Here is a 19,576-nt window from a genome sequence, read left to right as displayed (position 1 = left end):
TTGTAGATCACGCCACAAGTATTATTTTTAAAATTTATTCAATGTACAGTTTTGACTTTCTTACGATTTTATTATCTTAAGTAAAGTCCGGTCGCGGAGCAGAAAGAATTTCGTACAATGACCTCTTTACCTACTGACAGTGGTCACAAACATTTTTGAATGAAGTGCAGTTTACATGAAATATTTGGAGGAGAAAATGTTTTTTACTAATTTATTAAATAAATGTCCTTTATTCATTTACAATACTTATTAGTTAGTTACATTTTAACTTTTTCAATAACAACGATATATTATATAAAAAAAAGTGTGCGTGTACACACATAAGAAGTGAAACTTCTTTATGACCTTATTTTTCAAAAAATAATTTGAAAAATAAGGTCCTTGTACAATATTACAGAAATACGTTAGTCTAACACGCGATTTCGACTTAGGTGCATTTTGATTGGACATAAAGAGTTTGAGGTTTATTCTTATAAATTTTGAATTCACAAAATCATAATTGAACACCTGACACCAATCAAGCAAACACAAACCTTACGCTCTCAGGTTAAAGGTTTACAAACCCTAAGGACGGCGGTCATTGCACCTGTGCGAGCAAGACACATTATTTTTACAAGGGAGTGACAGTGACAGGTAATAACAGGTTAATGTACGAAATTCTTCCTGCTCCGCGACCGGACTTTAGTAATATGTTAACCAAAAAAATGTTGTGTGGTTTTATGAAACCACGGTAAAAGTGAAACTGTTCGAACGGTTCCGAACACTGCTTAGTGTAGCGCATGTCGCGTGACGGTCGGCTGCCGAGTAGGTATACCTACTCGGCAGCCGCGATACACGCGACATGCGCTACACAGACCAAAAAGTTTGAGACAATGTACATTTTTTTTTTGTAATAAAAGTTTCACTTTAAAAACTCATACTTTGTTTATTCATATATGCAATTCCTTTTTATTGTATTCAAAGCTTTAGGCCATTTTACTTATTAGTTAAAGTACTTTCGATATCAGTTTAAAGTTTTTTGATATCTGTAATATTTACGGAATAATCGCCTGTGCACACACGATTACACCCTTGAAGTCTCGTGAGTTTTATTTTCACTTTAGGGCAACACTTCAACATGATCACTCGTATGATCCTAGTTCCCGGTATGATCACTGCTGTCTGCTGGTGACATTTGACAGACGACAGTTTACACTTTACTGAATATTGGACTGTGAAAGTGAAACTCGCGCGTTGAGGGTAAAATTTTGAATGATTTTGTTATCTTTGAATCTTGCCAAAGAATTTATGCTCTGAGTTCTGACACGTCTGCTCGGCACCCACAACCTTTTTTTTTGTACAATGTGAATCTTACTTAAGTAGATAAAAAAAATATCATTAATTATCATCAGAGTTATCATACTTTTACCTTAGATTACAAAATAAAATACAGATGGAGCATGACAACCGCCCGTCGCCCTTGTCAAAGAAAATACGAAATCAAAAGCAAATACGTCGCTGCAACAGTGCTATTGTGCGTTTCACGAGAGAGTTCCCCTGCCGTTATGTTGGCATACATGACTGTCAAAAACGTCAAAGAGGAGCTAAGAAGCGTTACAGAGTTGTCGAGGTTTTCCGAAATTTATAAATGTTTTAGAGATTGGCATCATGCCGCAGCGTATTTCCAAACTATACATAGCCAGAACGCAACCATAGGAAACTGCTCGTGTATACTTTGTAATGCTGTTTTTAAGTTTGTTATTACAATATATACACGAATTTTGCGTACTGATCGTGTATACTTTGTAACGCGGATGCTTGCTTCTTCGTTCCAAACTATACACGATCAGTACGCAAAATATACCTACTACACCACTTACACTTGAGCGAAATAATAAATATATAGGCAATCAAAGACTTGTACAGCTATATCTATCTACTTTTATTCTTCTTGATTGATGCAGTAAAATATGGAATAAAAATATTATTAGGTAAGCTTAGAAAAATAAATAGGTAACAGATAAGGGTTACCTATGGGTTAGGTTAGGTTCGTGTTTTTTTTAACTACACAAAAATAGGAGCCCCGCGAAGCGGGGCTCCGTCGCCTCGTAACCGTCTTCTTCCTGGACTTATTAGATTCTTACATTTTAGCACTATTGTCAATTGTAAGTCGTGCAGCATAGTCGGGAACGAAGACACAAGCATCCTCGATACAAAAAATATACGATCAGTACGCAACATTACATACACAATACACATGCATTTTAATAATAGATTTCAAAACAGCTTCAAAGCAATACAATTATATAAACGCGAGCAATGGAAAGACGCCGCGCTTACTCCGAAACATACACGATTAGTCCGCATGCGTACTGGCGCTGTATATTTTGGAGCGCTATTCTTACTTACTTCACTACAAAGTATACGCGAGTATTTGCGTACTGCTGTTGTATAAGATTGGAAGAACTTTGTAAAAAAGTTATTTACAAATTATACGTGATTAGTTTCACACCGTTGCGTACTGGCCTTGTATAGTTTGGAAAGACGCCATGCCGCATACGCTTAGAAGTGGTGAAAGAGAAATGGCTCTGTAACGCTTCTAAGGGCGTATTCAGAAAGAAAGCTTGAAACTTATAAGCGCTTATCGGCGCTTGTCATGTTCATATATTTTCCTGCGCGGGTTACCAGTGCTGACAAGCGCCGATAAGCGCTTATAAGTTTCAAGCTTTCTTTCTGAATACGCCCTAAGCTCTTTGACGTTTTTGACAGTCAGGTATGCCAACATAACGGCAGGGGAACTCTCTCGTGAAACGCACTTTATAGCGATTCTAGTGTCATGCAATACGTCAAAAGGGGTTTGCTATTTTAGTAAAAAAATGCTGTCTTGTGATATCAAAACGCTGTAAAATTTGTTCCCGAAAACAAACAAAAAGATAAAACATCGTTTTACAGGTTCTCTGTTGATTATTTGGCTTATTTAATTTTGTATACAAATAATAATTTTACATATACGAAGGAATACAAAACTTCAACGTATGCTGCCAGTACATATTATTTTGAAAATGAATTTGCCATTTTTATGGGTAAAACGGTAAAATGGTTAAAAGATCTTCAAGGTAGTGCTGTTGGATTTTTCGATCGTGAATGTGATTATTTGTATAGTGCAATAAAGGTTCATGATCATTATAAGATAATTTTAATAAGCATAATACTTCTTTTTGTTACTTTTATATAGCTTAAAAACGTCAGAGTCGTTTTCGCCCGCGATTTAATTCATTTGAACTCCGTGATGGATAGGTATGATGAAAATAAAATGTCCCGTATTCTCGACTAAAAACTACCGCTATTCGCATTCATATATTTTGAAAAATAAAAAATAATATAATATAGTAAACCGTAGTCTTGTAGGTACCCGTGTCTTACCCACAAGGGCCTCTCGCGGACGCCTGCCAATAAGGTTCGCCTCACCTCCCGCGCCCCTCTGTAACGGTCGGCGCGTCTCACGCACGTGCAGCAGGGACGCTTGCCCATAAGGTTCACCTCACCTCCCGCGCCCCTCTGTAACAGCCGGCGCGTCTCCCGCACGTGCAGCCGTTAGGTCAGTCGAGGATAAACCGCGAACGCGATACTACGCCTAACTTTAACGTTTCCCGCGCAAACCCTAACTTGATCTTGTGTGCATTCTCATAATATAGTGTATTGTGACCTTGTGTGGAAAGGCGACCACTGATCCACAACCTTTGTATAAGTATTTTATTAGTAAAGAACTGACATCCACCCCTGAGTTATCATTTCTGCCTGCTGGCAGTGGCGTACCCCATACCTGTGACGACCTATGTCTATATCTGGCGTCCCAGCAGTGGGTGGATTAGTGGTTAAACGATTCGTGTTGTGTAGTTGAATTCGTACGAACTATCCGTTATTTCAGTTAATAATAATGACGCGTACCAGACAACAACAACAGGAGTACCAGCATGGCGGCGAGGGGGATGATGCAACACGCATTCCCCAACCCCCCCCCGCCCCTCACTTCGCTGACGCAACATACTCGCAAGAGAGTGTTTCCATGCTCCTGGAAGGTCTTCAGAGAACACAAACAAATGTGATAAAAGAAATCCTGGATAGTGTTATGGGAAACCGCGCAATGACCTCGACTCCCGCGCCGACGGCCGAAAACGGTAATTTTGCGCGGTGTAAGGCGGTATTTAGCGGCGCACCGAACGAATCGATAGAAGGATTCATAGACGCAGTGGAAAGCTACAAAGAGTGCGCCAACGTGGCTGATACCAATGCAATTAAAGGAATGTCAATGTTGTTGACGTATGATGCGGCCACCTGGTGGCAGGGCATTAAGAGTCAAATATCTACGTGGGACGAGGTCGTATTTAACTTAAGAAGCGCTTACGGCGACCGACGGCCGCCCCACAGAATATACCGCGACTTGTTCGAAAACGAACAAGGGAAAGAAAATACAGACGTGTTCGTGGCGAAAGCTCGCGCCTTGTTGGCAAGGTTGCCACCGAGTGACTTAACTGAAAAAGTGAAACTAGATATGATATACGGCCTGTTAAACATTCGTATAAGAAAACGACTCCGCAGAGAGGTGTTTACGACATTCGCCGAATTACTTAAACACGCGAGAAATATTGAAGACTCCATGGGAGAAGAGGTACGACGAGCATCAACAGCGAGGCCATCGCCGTCCGCCGGCGCGAGTACTTTCCGCGCCGCTCCGGCCCCCTCCGCTGGCGGCGAAGCGCAGGCACGAGGCGCGCCCGCGATGCGCGCGCGGCCTGCGGCCTCTGTTTCGCCGCCACCGCACCGCGCCGCTGCAGCCCTGCACGCGCCCGCGCCGCCGCAGCCGCAAGCGCGCGGAGCGCCTGGCGTGAACGCGACACCTCGGGCTCCTCCGACGACCTCGGCCTCCGGCTCGGGTCATGCACGTCCCTACTGTACCTACTGCAAGCGCTACGGTCACCGACGTGAACAGTGTCGTAAGTTAGAGGACAGAGGTGAGTCTTACAGTCATAACAATAACGCGAGTGAAAGTGCCGTAAATTACGTAAATAAATCGGAAAAGTTCTATAGTCTCGAATTACCCGTGCGCGATCGTGACTTTCAAAATCGTTCGTTAAATACAGTGAACATTAATAGTGAAATGCTGACCGGTATTCCTTATGAAAATGAGTTCTGTCAATCGGACATTTTATTCGCGAACGATACATACAACAATCATGATCACGATGCTCATCCGATTGGTTCACATATTAACCAAAAGTGTATTAAGTCGGATTTTATATGTAATAAATTTTCAAAATATAAAACCTGTAATAAGTCAGATTTTTCGCAAAAATCAACGGATGAAAGAAACAGTAACGTTACTGATGATGTGAATTTAATATATTGTTATGATGATAATTATGTGCGTGTTAAGGACGATGACGACTTGTTGGCATGTAGCGTCGGCGATAGGCCCGTCAAACGTCGCGACTTACGTCCCATTTTCAAAATCGAGATTTTGGGAGTAAATGGTACAGCTTTAATTGATACTGCCGCGAAACACTGTATTGCCGGTCACACACTATATGCTCTCCTTCTACGCAAAGGCCACCCGCTCACGCCCTCGACGAGGAATATTAAACTCGCCGATGGCCACGCACGCGAAATGAACGTTCTCACTACCGCGTTGCAGGTGCGGTTGGAACACGTTATCATCACAATACCATTTCTTATTTTCCCCGAGTCCGGCGACAACGAGACATTACTCGGTATAGATTTCCTTAGGGCTATGGGTGTCGTTATTAATTTCTCCAAGGAATTATGGTATTTTGACAACGATCATCGCGTTAAACATACGCTATTTTTTGAACCAACTTCGCGTGGCACTACTTGTGCCTCTACAGATGTTCTCCGGGATGACGAGGGTACTCAGCTGGAGTCGGCAGAACGAGACGAACTCGCTCAGATCCTCGTTAAGCACGCGCACATTTTCCGTCTAGGGGGAGCTCCCACGCCTTTCGCGGAGCACCGTATAGATACAGGTGAACACCCACCGATAGCAGTGCCCCCATACCGTTTGAATCCCGCGAAGAAAGAGGTGATGAAAAAAGAAATTGAGAAAATGCTGCAGGCAGATATAATTGAAGAGTGCGAGTCCGCATGGTGCGCTCCAGCGTTGATGATACCTAAGGCTCGTGGTGGCGTCAGGTTCTGTGTAGATTACAGGCGCCTGAACGCTGTTACCAAATCAGACACGTACCCTATGCCACTAATTGATGAGCTCCTGCAATCAACAAAAAGGAACTGCTTCATGAGCACGCTGGACCTCAGATCTGGGTACTGGCAAGTGAGCGTCCAGATAGAAGACAGGGATAAGACAGCCTTCATATCTCCGCTCGGCATATATCGCTTTAAGCGCATGCCTTTCGGCCTCAAGAACGCGCCGGCCACATTCCAACGGCTGATCGACCGCCTCCGCTCCTGCGCATCATTAAAGGATGTAGTCCTGTTAGCCTACTTGGATGACCTCCTGATAATCTCAAGTGGATTCCAACAGCACCTCAAAGACCTCGAGGCAGTTTTCGAGCGCTTGACTGAATATAACCTCCATGTAAATAGAGAGAAATGTGTTTTTGCAAGGGAGAGAGTAAAGTACCTTGGACACATAATCACACAGGAAGGCGTCTCCATCGACAATGATAAGGTTAGCGCTGTACTCGAAATGAAGGAACCGGCAAATCTCAAGCATATGAGAACTTTCCTTCAAACGTGCTCGTGGTTTAGGAAATTCATTCCTAACTTTTCCCAAGTGGCTGAACCATTAACGCGTTTGACACGAAAGAAACAACCATGGACTTGGGGTGAAGCTCAATTACAAGCTTTCAATGAGCTCAAGCGGTTGCTGACTTCAGCCCCAATTTTGATCCAAGCTGATTTTAGTCGGCCTTTTATATTACGAATGGATGTCAGTAATTACGCTTTAGGAGCTGTGTTACTTCAGGGGGAGTTAAAAGAGGAAAGACCAATTGAGTACGCGAGTCGACTCCTTACCTCAGCGGAACGAAACTACTCTACCACCGAGCGTGAAGCTCTGGCGGTGGTATGGGCAGTCGAACGTTTTAGATCATACCTCGATGGGCAACCCGTTATTATTGGAAGTGATCACCAACCACTCCGCTGGCTGCTGACCTTAAAATCACCAACCGGTCGGCTAGTGCGGTGGGCTCTCAAACTCCAGTCGTTTGATATACAATTCCAGTATACTCCAGGTAAAGCAAATGTTGTGGCCGACACACTAAGTAGGCCGATCTGCACAGGAGAAACCCGCGATCAATGCGGCATTTGCTCTGTAATAATAGACGTACCTGTGAAGAAACCGGATCTGTTGAGACAGGAACAGCTGGCAGATCCAGAACTGGAGAAGATTGTCAAGGAGCTCGAAGCCACCGATGAAGTCGCAGCCCAGCGATGGACAGAGCGGGGATATATGATGAATCAAGGAGTGCTGTACCGGTATAACCCCGACTCGGACAGTGAATCACCACAACTCGTAGTTCCAGCTGGTCAACAGCAAGACATCTTGAAGCAATGTCATGACTCTGCAGTAGCAGGGCATCCTGGTATTGACAATACTTACAGGAAAGTATCACAGCTGTACTTCTTCACAGGAATGCGCAGGATAATAGCCGACTACGTGAAAGCCTGCGTTCAATGCCAACGATACAAGGCCACCAATAACAAGCCTCCAGGCCTCCTCCAGACGCCCGTCATGAATCAACGTAACGAGGTGTTGGCCATAGATCTATTCGGTCCATTACCGGAAGGAGAGGAAGGGGAACGGTGGATATTGCTCGTTGAAGACACGGCCACAAGATGGGTAGAACTATACGCACTTAAGGATGCTACAGCTGAAGCCTGCGCACGTGTCCTCATCGAAGAATTCTTCATGCGGTTTGGGTTGCCTCGTCGGATCATATCCGACAACGGAGTTCAGTTCATTTCGGCAGTCATGCGTCAATGTATGTCAGTCTTGGGTGTGACACAGAACTTGGTGCCACTGTACCACCCAGAAGCCAACCCAGCAGAAAGGAAAAACCGCGATCTTAAGGCACAGTTAGCACGATTGGTTGAAGGAGACCATAGTACCTGGCCCAAGAACTTGCCAGTGATCAGATTTGCTCTGAATAGTGCCGTTTGCCGTACAACAGGAACAACACCGGCGTACCTGACATTCGGAAGAGAGCTGCGGTCACCTTCGGAAGCAACACATGACCAACGTGCCATACTGGACAAAGATAACTTTGTTCCACAAATAACACCCTACTTACGACGATTCCTCAGCTCGTTGTCGGCGATCAGAGAACGAGTCGAGAAGCAACAGGACAAGGCGAAAGAATACGCCGACCAGTCGCGTCGGCGGGTAGAATACAAGGTGGGTGATAAGGTGCTACTAAAATCGCACCTCTTGAGCAAAGGTTCAAAGGCACTCACTGCAAAATTTATGCCGAGACGCGATGGTCCTTACGTCATCACCAAGAAGATAAGCCCTACGACGTACAACATTGCGCGTATGGAGCTGCCTCACGAGATTATAGGGAAATACCATGTTCAAAATTTGACCCCGTTCATTAGTAACGATGATACTCCGCCGGAACCTGTTAACCCCGTCAAGAAACGCGGACGACCGAAGAAGGTAAAAGAGCAGCTAGTCCAGGAACGAGGGCGTACACCTGAACTAGAGGGGGAGTATATAGTAAACCGTAGTCTTGTAGGTACCCGTGTCTTACCCACAAGGGCCTCTCGCGGACGCCTGCCAATAAGGTTCGCCTCACCTCCCGCGCCCCTCTGTAACGGTCGGCGCGTCTCACGCACGTGCAGCAGGGACGCTTGCCCATAAGGTTCACCTCACCTCCCGCGCCCCTCTGTAACAGCCGGCGCGTCTCCCGCACGTGCAACCGTTAGGTCAGTCGAGGATAAACCGCGAACGCGATACTACGCCTAACTTTAACGTTTCCCGCGCAAACCCTAACTTGATCTTGTGTGCATTCTCATAATATAGTGTATTGTGACCTTGTGTGGAAAGGCGACCACTGATCCACAACCTTTGTATAAGTATTTTATTAGTAAAGAACTGACATCCACCCCTGAGTTATCATTTCTGCCTGCTGGCAGTGGCGTACCCCATACCTGTGACGACCTATGTCTATAATAACTTATTATTATAGTTAATATTGAAACTTTTTTTTTATGTAATTTATTTAATTGAAAATTGAATACAATTATTTTGTCCACATATTATAACTTTAGTAGGCAGGTACTTTATGTAATAAAATAATTTTTACAATATTATAAAAGAAAAATATCATTAACCCGAAATTATATTAAAATAAAAATTAAAAATTTACTGCTAATTTATGTATATATATTTATGTATATTTGCCTACGTCACCGCCACTAACATAATAATTCAGATGATTGCAATGAAACCTCACAACTCAAAATCGGTCCAACGGTTTATACTGCAGGGCATGTCAAAGAAATATTATACATACATACATAAACTCGAAAAACATAACCCTCTTTTTTCCGTAGTCGGGGAAAAATTTGGGAAATTTTTCAATATCTGGTAACATTACACGCACACAGAAGCACCGTGTACGTACAGTGCAGCGGCGAAATGACAGCACACATAGCTTTATTGAAAATGACGATAAATTCATTCGGTTTAGTTCGGCAACGCTCCATCTGTCTTTTATTTTGTAATCTAAGACTTTTACATGCTTTTACATTATTATCAGTTAAGCAGTCAGCGGAGGAGGTGTTATATAATTAACAGTAAGTTATATTCAAATTGATAATACGTATTCCAGCGAGCTCACATGCCGCAAATAGCAAAATTTTACTTTTAAATTCGAATCGATACTCAGAACTTTCGTGTATTTTCGATGAACAACAACATCGTAGGTCTTATTGATGTTTATATAATGACGTCATTCATGAATCATGATGCTAAATTTTCATCGTGCCCCGTGCCCGTGCGTCGGCCGTTGTGCGGAGGTGCGGATCACGTTTTATCAATACATTCGATAATTTTAAAGCTTATCTAGCAGCATTTCAGTCGTCTGTTACAGTAATCAATTTCTGTATATGGGCAATAATTTGTGCACTACCTACCTTACCTACTTACGGCACCTCTTTCTATTATCGAAGGAAGTAAACGAAGGACAACCCAATTGTAATTGTAATTCACATACCTACATTATTAGGTTGCTTATAGGTAAGTAACTACTTACCTAACATATTTTCAAATCGTTAAAAAAAGTTGACGACAAGGTGTGTAAAAATTTACCTACCTACTTGAAATTGTACAGTGTACACAGTGATATCACAGTATTACCACAGTATTACCACAGTATTACCATCCTACAGTATGGCGACGAATGTACTTGTGCAGAGAAACGGAGGGGAACTGGCGGGGGGTTGGGCGACGCGGGCCGCTTAATGCAATCACGCTGAGTTTGCATTAACTATCGCGAAAGGACGACGCAGTCGTATTTTTTGTGTAATAATTTTATTATACATAGGTACTTACATATTCTATTATGACGCGTAAAAACTGTTCCGTTTACGGATGTAAATCTACATTGAAATCCCAGAAGGAAACAATATTTCAGAAAGATTGTATTAATTGTATCTGTTGAATTAAAATCAAAGCTATGTATATGTTGTCCTCATTATTTTCTAATCAGATTGTACATCCCAATGCGAATGCATTACTTAGTTAAATGGTATAATATACAATTAAGAACATCCAAAAATAAAGTGTCCACGTAAATAATATTTAGCAGTGCAATATCTGTAATTATATATTTATGAACAAATAATTACATCAGATTTAATAATCGCAATTATTTTGAATGTACATATGAATAAATGATTTCATCATAATATTAATAATAAAAATTGTTTTATTTCCCATTTGTTGCAACCCTAGCGTATTTTCGTGTGGCAGCGTAAGTACCTACGCTGGCGGCGGCATCGCGCGACATCAAAGGCGATTCCTTACTGTAGGAAATAATATTGTAATACTGTGGTATTACTGTAGTATTATTTCCTAATTGTAATACTGTGGTGATATTATGACATATTGTAAAAACATCTTCGATGCACGCCGCGTATTATGTATCTGGTACCAACTCAATTTTTTATCGATCATTATCCTAATTCATGCCGACGCAAATCCATGATAGCAAAAATCAATAAAATCCGAAACATAATGTGTTAAATTACAAACAGTTCCTATGTTACGGATCACAATTTTTTTTATTTATTTAATTTAAATCAGATTTTTATCAATATAGTTGTAAGTATACCTTATAATATATTGATAGATCACAATAGATAAATAAATGAAGATATTTATTTATTCATTTTATACTTTATTGCACACACATAAGAAAGTACAAATACAGAAGAAGATAGATTATAACGTAACAGTTAGAAAGAAAGAAAATACGTTTTATCACAAATACGATTTGTACTTCACAAACAATATCCACTTATAACGAATGCAATTTTAATAACAATAAACATTAATTACTTATATACCTTAAAAATAAATATTTTCAAATATTTTGATTCATGATTGGGTGAACTACTCAGCATTTGCCTCTCTGTGTTTGCAGAGAAGCGCCGGTTTTCAGTAGTCTCCTTGACTTGCTCGCTTTGCTTGGAGATTACATTCTATTTCGCGAGATTTTCATTTAGTCATTTTTGCAGTGACCGCGAATTATCGTGCAGTAGGACAACATTTTTGTAGGGCTTTTCCCTATCAAAAATATCTTGGTGGATGTGGAGGAAGGAAGGTGGAATTCCATCATCAAAAAAAGGAGAATCCTCGGCCAGTCTACCCAACACGCGTATACTGGTTGTGCGATTCAGAGAGAGGTGTCGCTACAAGGATGATCTATCTTTACGATTAACATGTTTTTTGCTCCAATACTTCCTTTAAAAGGTTGTCCTCGATGTAAGAATGAATACCCGCCCACGGTTCATCTTTAAAAGTAATTTCAATATTGCATAGGATTCGGAGGGGCGATTACATACATTTTTTTTTACCAAAGCTATATTATGATGCACCAAATTGCATAGACAGATGCAAAAGAACCAACAACTATTTATTTTTCTCGATTTATTACGAAATAATAAATTTCGTAATAAATCTTATTATATCTTTATATTCTTTCGTAATAATCTTATTAATTATATAAAATTAATCTTATTATTCTTTCGTAATAAACTTATTATCTACCGGGCGTGTTTTTAAACCTACATTTCATGTTATGTAGTTATTTCGTAACTTTGCTTCATGTTATTTTGCTACATACATAAATAAATCTATTTATTAGTGGATACCGCTTGAAAATTTGATATAAGTAGGTACCTACTTGTTCAATTTACGAACATTGATGCGGCGATAGGCTCAAGGCCAGTTTCTGAAAATTCAAAATTGATTGGAAATAGCTTATGGCACATACAAGATAATAATATTTAAGCAGTGTGATTTAAGTATTGTTTGAGACGTCATTTACGTTAAATACTAAATTCTAAAACCGGTCGTAATGTACTGATAGTAAGTAGTTAGTTATCAAAATTTCGCGTATGTTGACGAACAATTTATATCATATAATATTATAATGTAAAACAATCTGATACGGCTATTGTTATTGCCAGTTATACTAAAATACTATCTATAACTGGTATACTATCTTTTCTGGAAATTAACAATAATATCCACCTGTATCTAACGAATATTATTAGATACTGTTGAAATAATGATTTTATCTATAACATTTTCTCTCTTTAAAGGATATAACTACTTTTTTATATTTATAAAATATAATTTATAGTTACTTATAACTATTTATTTTATATAAAATATTTTAATTCAATCAGTTTCAAGGGATCAGGATCCTATACGCACTGCAGATGGACATCTTGTTTATGTCACGACGTTATAGTGTCTGAAGATAATTAGAAGCCGAAATAGTGATATGGGCTTTTTATCGACGTTAAACATCTTATTCCCATCAGATTGAGAGTAAGGGGGAAGCCATGGCAGTTAGTTTAGATGTAGCGAAAGCGTTTGACAGGGTGTGGCACAAGGGGCTACTCTCCAAGTTGCCTTCGTACGGCCTTCCTGAGAGACTTTGCAACTGGATCGCCAGTTTCCTCACAGCGCGAAGCATCAAGGTCGTTGTCGACGGATCATGCTCAGTACCCATGCCTGTGAATGCTGGTGTTCTACAGGGCTGCGTGTTGTCGCCGACGCTATTCCTCTTGCACATCAATGATATGTTGCAAATACGCGATATACATTGTTATGCGGACGATAGCACGGGCGATGCCGCTTATACCGGCGTTGCAAATATCTCTCAGGAGCAAGTGGACCAACACCGGAAAGAACTTGTGTTCAAAATTGAGAAATCTCTCGACGAAATCTCAACATGGGGGCATAATAATTTAGTTGAGTTCAACCCCTCCAAAACACAAGTTTGCGCTTTTACAGCTAAAAAGAAGCCTTTTGTCATCACGCCTAAATTCCAGAACACTCTCCTCAAGGCCACGCCTAGTATCGGAATCCTCGGGGTTGACATTGCGAGCGACGTTCAGTTCAGGGGTAATTTGGAAGATAAGGCTAAATTAGCCTCAAAGAAGCTAGGGGTGCTCGCAAGAGCGAAACAGTACTTCACGCCAGCACATCGCCTTCAACTTTACAAGGCCCAAGTTAGGCCACATATGGAGTACTGTTCTCACCTCTGGGCTGGAGCACCCCAATACCAGCTACTTCCTTTTGACCGCCTTCAACGTCGAGCCACTCGAATCGTCGACCGACCCGAGCTCACCGATCGGCTGGATCCGCTCGCGCTGCGACGTGACGTTGCATCGCTGTGCGTATTTTACCGTATTTACAATGGGGAGTGTTCTGATGAACTATTTAAATTAATACCCGCCGCGCAATTCCACAACCGCACTGCACGACACAAATTAAAATACCATCCACACCACCTGGATGCATGGCGTTCGTCTACTGTGCGTTTCTGTAGACATTTCCTGCCAAGAACTACGCAGTTGTGGAATAAATTACCAGCCTCAGTGTTTCCTAATTACTATGACATGAGCACCTTCAAGAAGAAAGCCTATTCCTTTCTTAAAAACCAGCAAGCTTGTAGAGTCCCTGACACTGCGAACGCTCATGGGCGGCGACAACCTCGCAGAAGGTGAGTCGCCTGCTCTTTTGCTGGATTTGACATAAAAAAAAAAAAAAAAAAAAAAAAAAGATGATCCACCATATGCACATTTGAATCAATCCAAATGCTGCAAATTCATATTAGCTACATGATTTTTGCACGATTGTATAGACTAATTCAAAATTTAAAAATCTACTCTCCATTTTTGATAGATGCCTAGCTTGTATGATGCCACTTGATGCCACTTTTTGTTGAATTTACTTGTCCAGGCAGGCGAAGCCGCGAGTATATTAAACTTCCCTTGGTGTGCCTTGGTCACACCTTGGTCAATTAGGCAAGCCGCAAGAGCAGCAAGACTGATTTTGCTATTATTTGTTGTTGTGTTTGTTTATCATGACTGTCTTGAATAGGGCTTCTATTGAGTCCAGCAATTTATACCTAGAGAACAACATGAGAACAACTCATGTATACTAATTTTGTATCCGTCACAAACATCCATCCGAACTGCATTATTTATAATGTTGAAAAAAAAATAATAATAATTTCTCTTTTGTTACAGTTAGTTACAATGATTGAGTTAACGGGAGAGAGTTTAGGCAAGCGACAGCAGGAACTAAACGCAAAGGTAAAGAAAGCCATACAAAATGAAATACTATTCAACGACATTAAGAATGCAAAGGAACAATCCGACATCGACAGGTTGTACAAGATTGATGTCGCATCGCAATATAAAAATATAGATTATATTGTAGAGGTGTTGAAATGTGGAGACAGCTTGTACGTGTCGAGAGCCCTGAAGTGTGAATGGCTGTATACTGATGAATATGCACATATTATCAACCCTAATTACTTGCAAGATGAAATATTCCCTCACATGTCCCTGAAAATGAAAACGAAAACGATTAAATCTATAGCTGATAAAATTAGAAACGAAAAAAGGGCAATAGATTTCTATGAATATTACAAAATTCTTAGTATGGATGCTCTAGCCTTCAAATTTCTTTTATCAACACCAGAGTCGTTTAAAATGGATACTATCAAAGATAATTTTGATTACGCTCGAAAACATCCTAAACTTTTAAAATTTTACATTAAAAATTCATTCAGTCTTGCTAATGCATACCTTTCAGAACTCCGTTACGGGAGCGAGGCTTTCAATCTACTTTCTTATTTATATAATATTGATGAAAATAAATATTTAGATTTATTTGAGAATTATTACGACCCATGCAGATCTTTTCATTTCAGTAAAAATATGTCTAAGAGTATATTGACTAAACATAAAATAAGAGTTCTCAGGACACCGATTATATATATAACGAAAATTTACGAGAACGTGTTATGTCGATACAGTACGGCTGATGACGTGAAAATATATATCACCACCCTCTTTCCAACATACCCTGTGGAATGTTTTTGGCGGCATGATTTTTATCAAAACAACAAGGAACTTTTCGACCATATACCTAAAACAGAAGTGTTTAACTTTTGCAAAAACACATTTATATCTAAGTTTGGAAATGAACCATTTGAAATGAATATAGACTTCTACTACCAGAAATATCATCAAATGCTTACAATTGAGGAAAGAGAAGAATGGGCTTTGAAACACATAGAGAGAGGTGAAGAGTTATTGGGAAAGAATAATGATTATATTTGGTATAGGTTCGTAAATTTCGAAAAAGCCATAGAAGCTATAAAGCAGTATGTACTCGTAACTACAAATGAAACTGCAAGAAATAAAATGTCAAGGATATTGATAGATTCGTGTAGAAATGAGAAAGATTTAGAAAATCTACTTAATTACTACTATGAGAGATATATCAAGGAATTTTGTCATCACAAAGAAAGGTTTATCGATAAAGTGATCGGCAAATACAATGTTTTTGAATTTGATGTCACCTGTTGGGAAGCATTCAATAAAATATTGTACAGCATGGAAGTGTACACCCCTGGATTTTATGGAAAGGATTCATATAGAATGCTTTGCATCGTATACAATATTTTACACGGCATAGATATGCATGAAGCATTAATGTTTTACATAGATACTGATTTTGATTGTAACGAAATCAGTAAATTTTATAAGCATTTAAAAAAAGAGCAACTTGATAGAGTGTATAAATATTTATTTGACTATTTTATCAAGAAATTTGATGAATACTCTTCGCCCACACCAGCAAGAATAGAAACTGTTAACAAATTAATAAACATTTTCTTGTTTTTTGGAAAAGATAAAGATTGTTTGCCCTCGTCGGTAACTTCATTTATAAAAATGAATATTAAAGATTTTCAACATTACGGATTATGGAATCCGAAGAAAGAGGAAAAATTAAAGGACGCCACTCTGCTGCGGTTATTAAAAAAAGATAACAAATTGGTGACAAGCAAATTTTCCGAAATACAAGAGCGAATGATGCAGTGTAACTTTAGACTTACGCATTTGTTGAGGAAACTACGAGTATACTTTTACAATGATATTGCAAAGGACTTTGTTAATTTCTTCGCCAATTGCATAGAGGATCTGTCCACTTGCAAGTATCCCATGGCGATGTATGTTGTGAGGACTTCGGTCTACGGTATCTTCCAATTGGCAGACGAATCCACCAAATTGGAATTTTTGACGAAGTATGTACCGGAAGAAGGAAAAATTAGTTACTCGGAGATTAATAAAAATATTTTAACAATTCAAGAACAAATATGCCGTTTTGCATGCTATTCCCGTCCACCGGTTCCGCTCGAAAGTATAACACAGTACATTAAAGGGGATTATATTCATTACTGTTTGCCTATGATAAATATGTACATGGTAAAATTGCCATTTGCTGTGTCAATTAAATTAACAGAATTTCTATTAAATAGCCCGGTTTCAATACAGAAGCATGGTATTCGTTTAGCGTTCCAAGTGTACAGCACGGACAACTTGAAATCATTGATATCCCAAATTTGGCAGAACAGCAAGAATGTGTCGCTAAGAAAAGTGATTTATTGTGCTCTCGTAAAAAAAATTTCAAAATCCTACGAGTCTGTCCAATATGAGTTGATCGATTCTTTGTACTTCCTCACATCGAGTCTGAACGAGGACGATCAGACCGAATTGTACGACTGCATGCTCAGTGACAAAGTACCTGAGATGTTTAAAACCGATCTATACAAAAATGCTTATATATGTACACGAGACTTTTCTGATAAAAAAATTAAAAACTTAGAACTGAAAGCGAATATAGTGCACAAAATGAGAATATTCAGGCCGGACAGGGGCTTTTGCAGATTTGAACTCATCGATGGTTTTGTTCATTATATGCTACACGAAGATGGAATACAACAAACGCACACATACGAATTAACTAAAGTACATGATCAATTTTGGCAGCTCACATTTGAATATATTATAGTGACCTGCAATAATCTAATTGAACTGCAGGATTCACTTGCATTTTTACAAACATTTTTAGAGCTGTTGTTCAAACGTTGGAATGTAGTAGTAGATGATAAATATGTCGTGATAGAAATCTTTAATGAGTTTATAAAACGAATAAAAGGAAACTCGTATCGACAAGAGAATGATGACTACAATATCCAAATATTCGAAAAGATTCTCCGGATGGTTCAAGAGTTTTACCCAAGTCATGTGATGTATCGAACCATCTTGGACTTGACAGTCTCAATAATGATGTTAAAAATAAAGATTGAAGATATTTGGGACAGTGAACATGTAGCTAAGCTTGCATATGAATCATTGGTGATGTTTATAAAAGATTTAAGATCGAAATATAATCAACTGTTTCCAGGTTTTTTGGATGAGACTTGCAGTATTATCACAAATAATTTGATAACTTTGGCAAGCATAATGTATATAAATTCCGATATTCTGATAGCGTATCTTTGTAACGAAATTGTGGCAGGCACAGATATGGACCTTCTAAGATTTTCTATAACTATGTTACCCCTTGATGTTTCGGAATCAAATGATCAAAACGAATTGTTTATAGAACTAAGTGGAGCATATGTACAAAAATTGAAACACATAAATAATTTTGAAATACAGTGCTTATATTACAATAAATTCATATTAAAGGATTTTAAAAAGAGATATGAATGTTGAATTAAAGTATATTACGCTATAAATAAAACATTTGTAAGTACCTAACTACCTAATGCTATTTTTCTTTTAGTGTTTAAAGATATAGGTAAATGAATCAGTTTATAACCATTTAATGAGCCTGGGTCATTAAATGTATGTACTTAGCAAATAATGGTGGAAAATAAACGATTATTTAATAAAACAACATTTAAAATCATTTATTTTTTTATTAATCTTAGTTATTAATACATCCTGCATATTAACTAAACCACTAGACCGTACCACTATTACATCATCTATAATGGGCATAATTTAATAATATTGTTGTTAACCATTGAGATACACATATGGAGACGACACCGCCTACATCACTTATGTTCCGCTCAACATACGCCATATGGCGTAACTGCACGCTCATTTTTTATTTGTTTTACCACCGTGAGGTTTTAGTCAGTAGGAGTCTGACATAACCGTGCTGCTGCCCCCGAAGCAGTCGGTATTCATGATGAATTTCCTCACGTTAAAAAAAAAAAAAAAAATCTACTGACTTTTGTATGTACTACAAACTGCTTCACAAGTGTGCAAGTGCAAGTGTGCCTGATTTAGTAAAAGCTCATTTTCACACTGTTTGTATGCATTTCCTGAGAACATTTACTATGGTGGTGTTTATTTTTTTGTACACCATATGAAAGTAGAGATTTCAATGAATAAAAGGCTTCCCAAGTTTGTGAAAAAAGCTGATATTTAGACGGGTGACTTTTCGATTAAAAATTAGGTTGTTTTTTTGGTATTTATTCAAAATAAGGCGAAAAAATAAATATTTTCAAGTTAATTCGAACTCATCGGCGTCCAACACTCGACAATTCAAAGTTGCAGAAAGAGGCGGAAAGATTGTAAGCAGGCGTAGAGGGAGAATGTAAGCAGGTAGTCAGGCGTAGACAGAGAACTACGTAGTCAGGTATGAGTAATGAGGTAGGTACATTTTGCGACAAGTTCAAGCTTGTTCAATGAGCCGTTGTTTTTGTTGGGTATGATTAGTTTGACTTTACACTTCTCACGAATTGGTATGTTTAGTTATCATTCGGTTACTGTAGAATAGCATTTAATAAGTAATAATTGATTAACACTTAATAATTCGAAGTTTTATTTATTTTCTCTCACAAATTTCGAACCATCTGATATTTCAAACTCTTGATAATTCGTAATATTTTGAGTCCCTCGAGTTCCGAAACGAAAGTCGACTGTACTGTGTACATAATTCTTT

At 39.2% G+C, this 19,576-nt stretch overlaps 1 protein-coding gene across 3 annotated transcripts; it reads left to right on the top strand.

The window, feature by feature from the left end:
* The first annotated feature begins 1,222 nt into the window (after positions 1 to 1,222).
* On the top strand, positions 1,223 to 18,562 carry LOC149478436 (uncharacterized). 3 transcript variants are annotated; one of them, XM_089709270.1, is made up of 2 exons: positions 1,223 to 1,239; positions 14,788 to 18,562. In XM_089709270.1, exon 2 carries the CDS (start codon positions 14,797 to 14,799, stop codon positions 18,331 to 18,333), a length of 3,537 nt encoding a protein of 1,178 aa, XP_089565396.1. In that variant the 5' UTR covers positions 1,223 to 1,239; positions 14,788 to 14,796; the 3' UTR covers positions 18,334 to 18,562. The 3 variants fall into 3 exon arrangements, with proteins under 3 accessions (XP_089565396.1, XP_089565395.1, XP_089565394.1); XM_089709269.1 differs by lacking the exon at positions 1,223 to 1,239 and adding an exon at positions 9,729 to 9,813; XM_089709268.1 differs by lacking the exon at positions 1,223 to 1,239 and adding an exon at positions 10,017 to 10,035.
* Positions 18,563 to 19,576: the final 1,014 nt, after the last annotated feature.

This window comes from Colias philodice, chromosome 22, assembly GCF_061535455.1.
Source record: "Colias philodice isolate Cphi_HAF_F1 chromosome 22, ilColPhil1 Martin Lab GWU primary, whole genome shotgun sequence".
Classification (NCBI taxonomy): Eukaryota; Metazoa; Arthropoda; class Insecta; order Lepidoptera; family Pieridae; genus Colias; species Colias philodice.
This window is presented reverse-complemented; position numbering and strand designations above follow the sequence as displayed.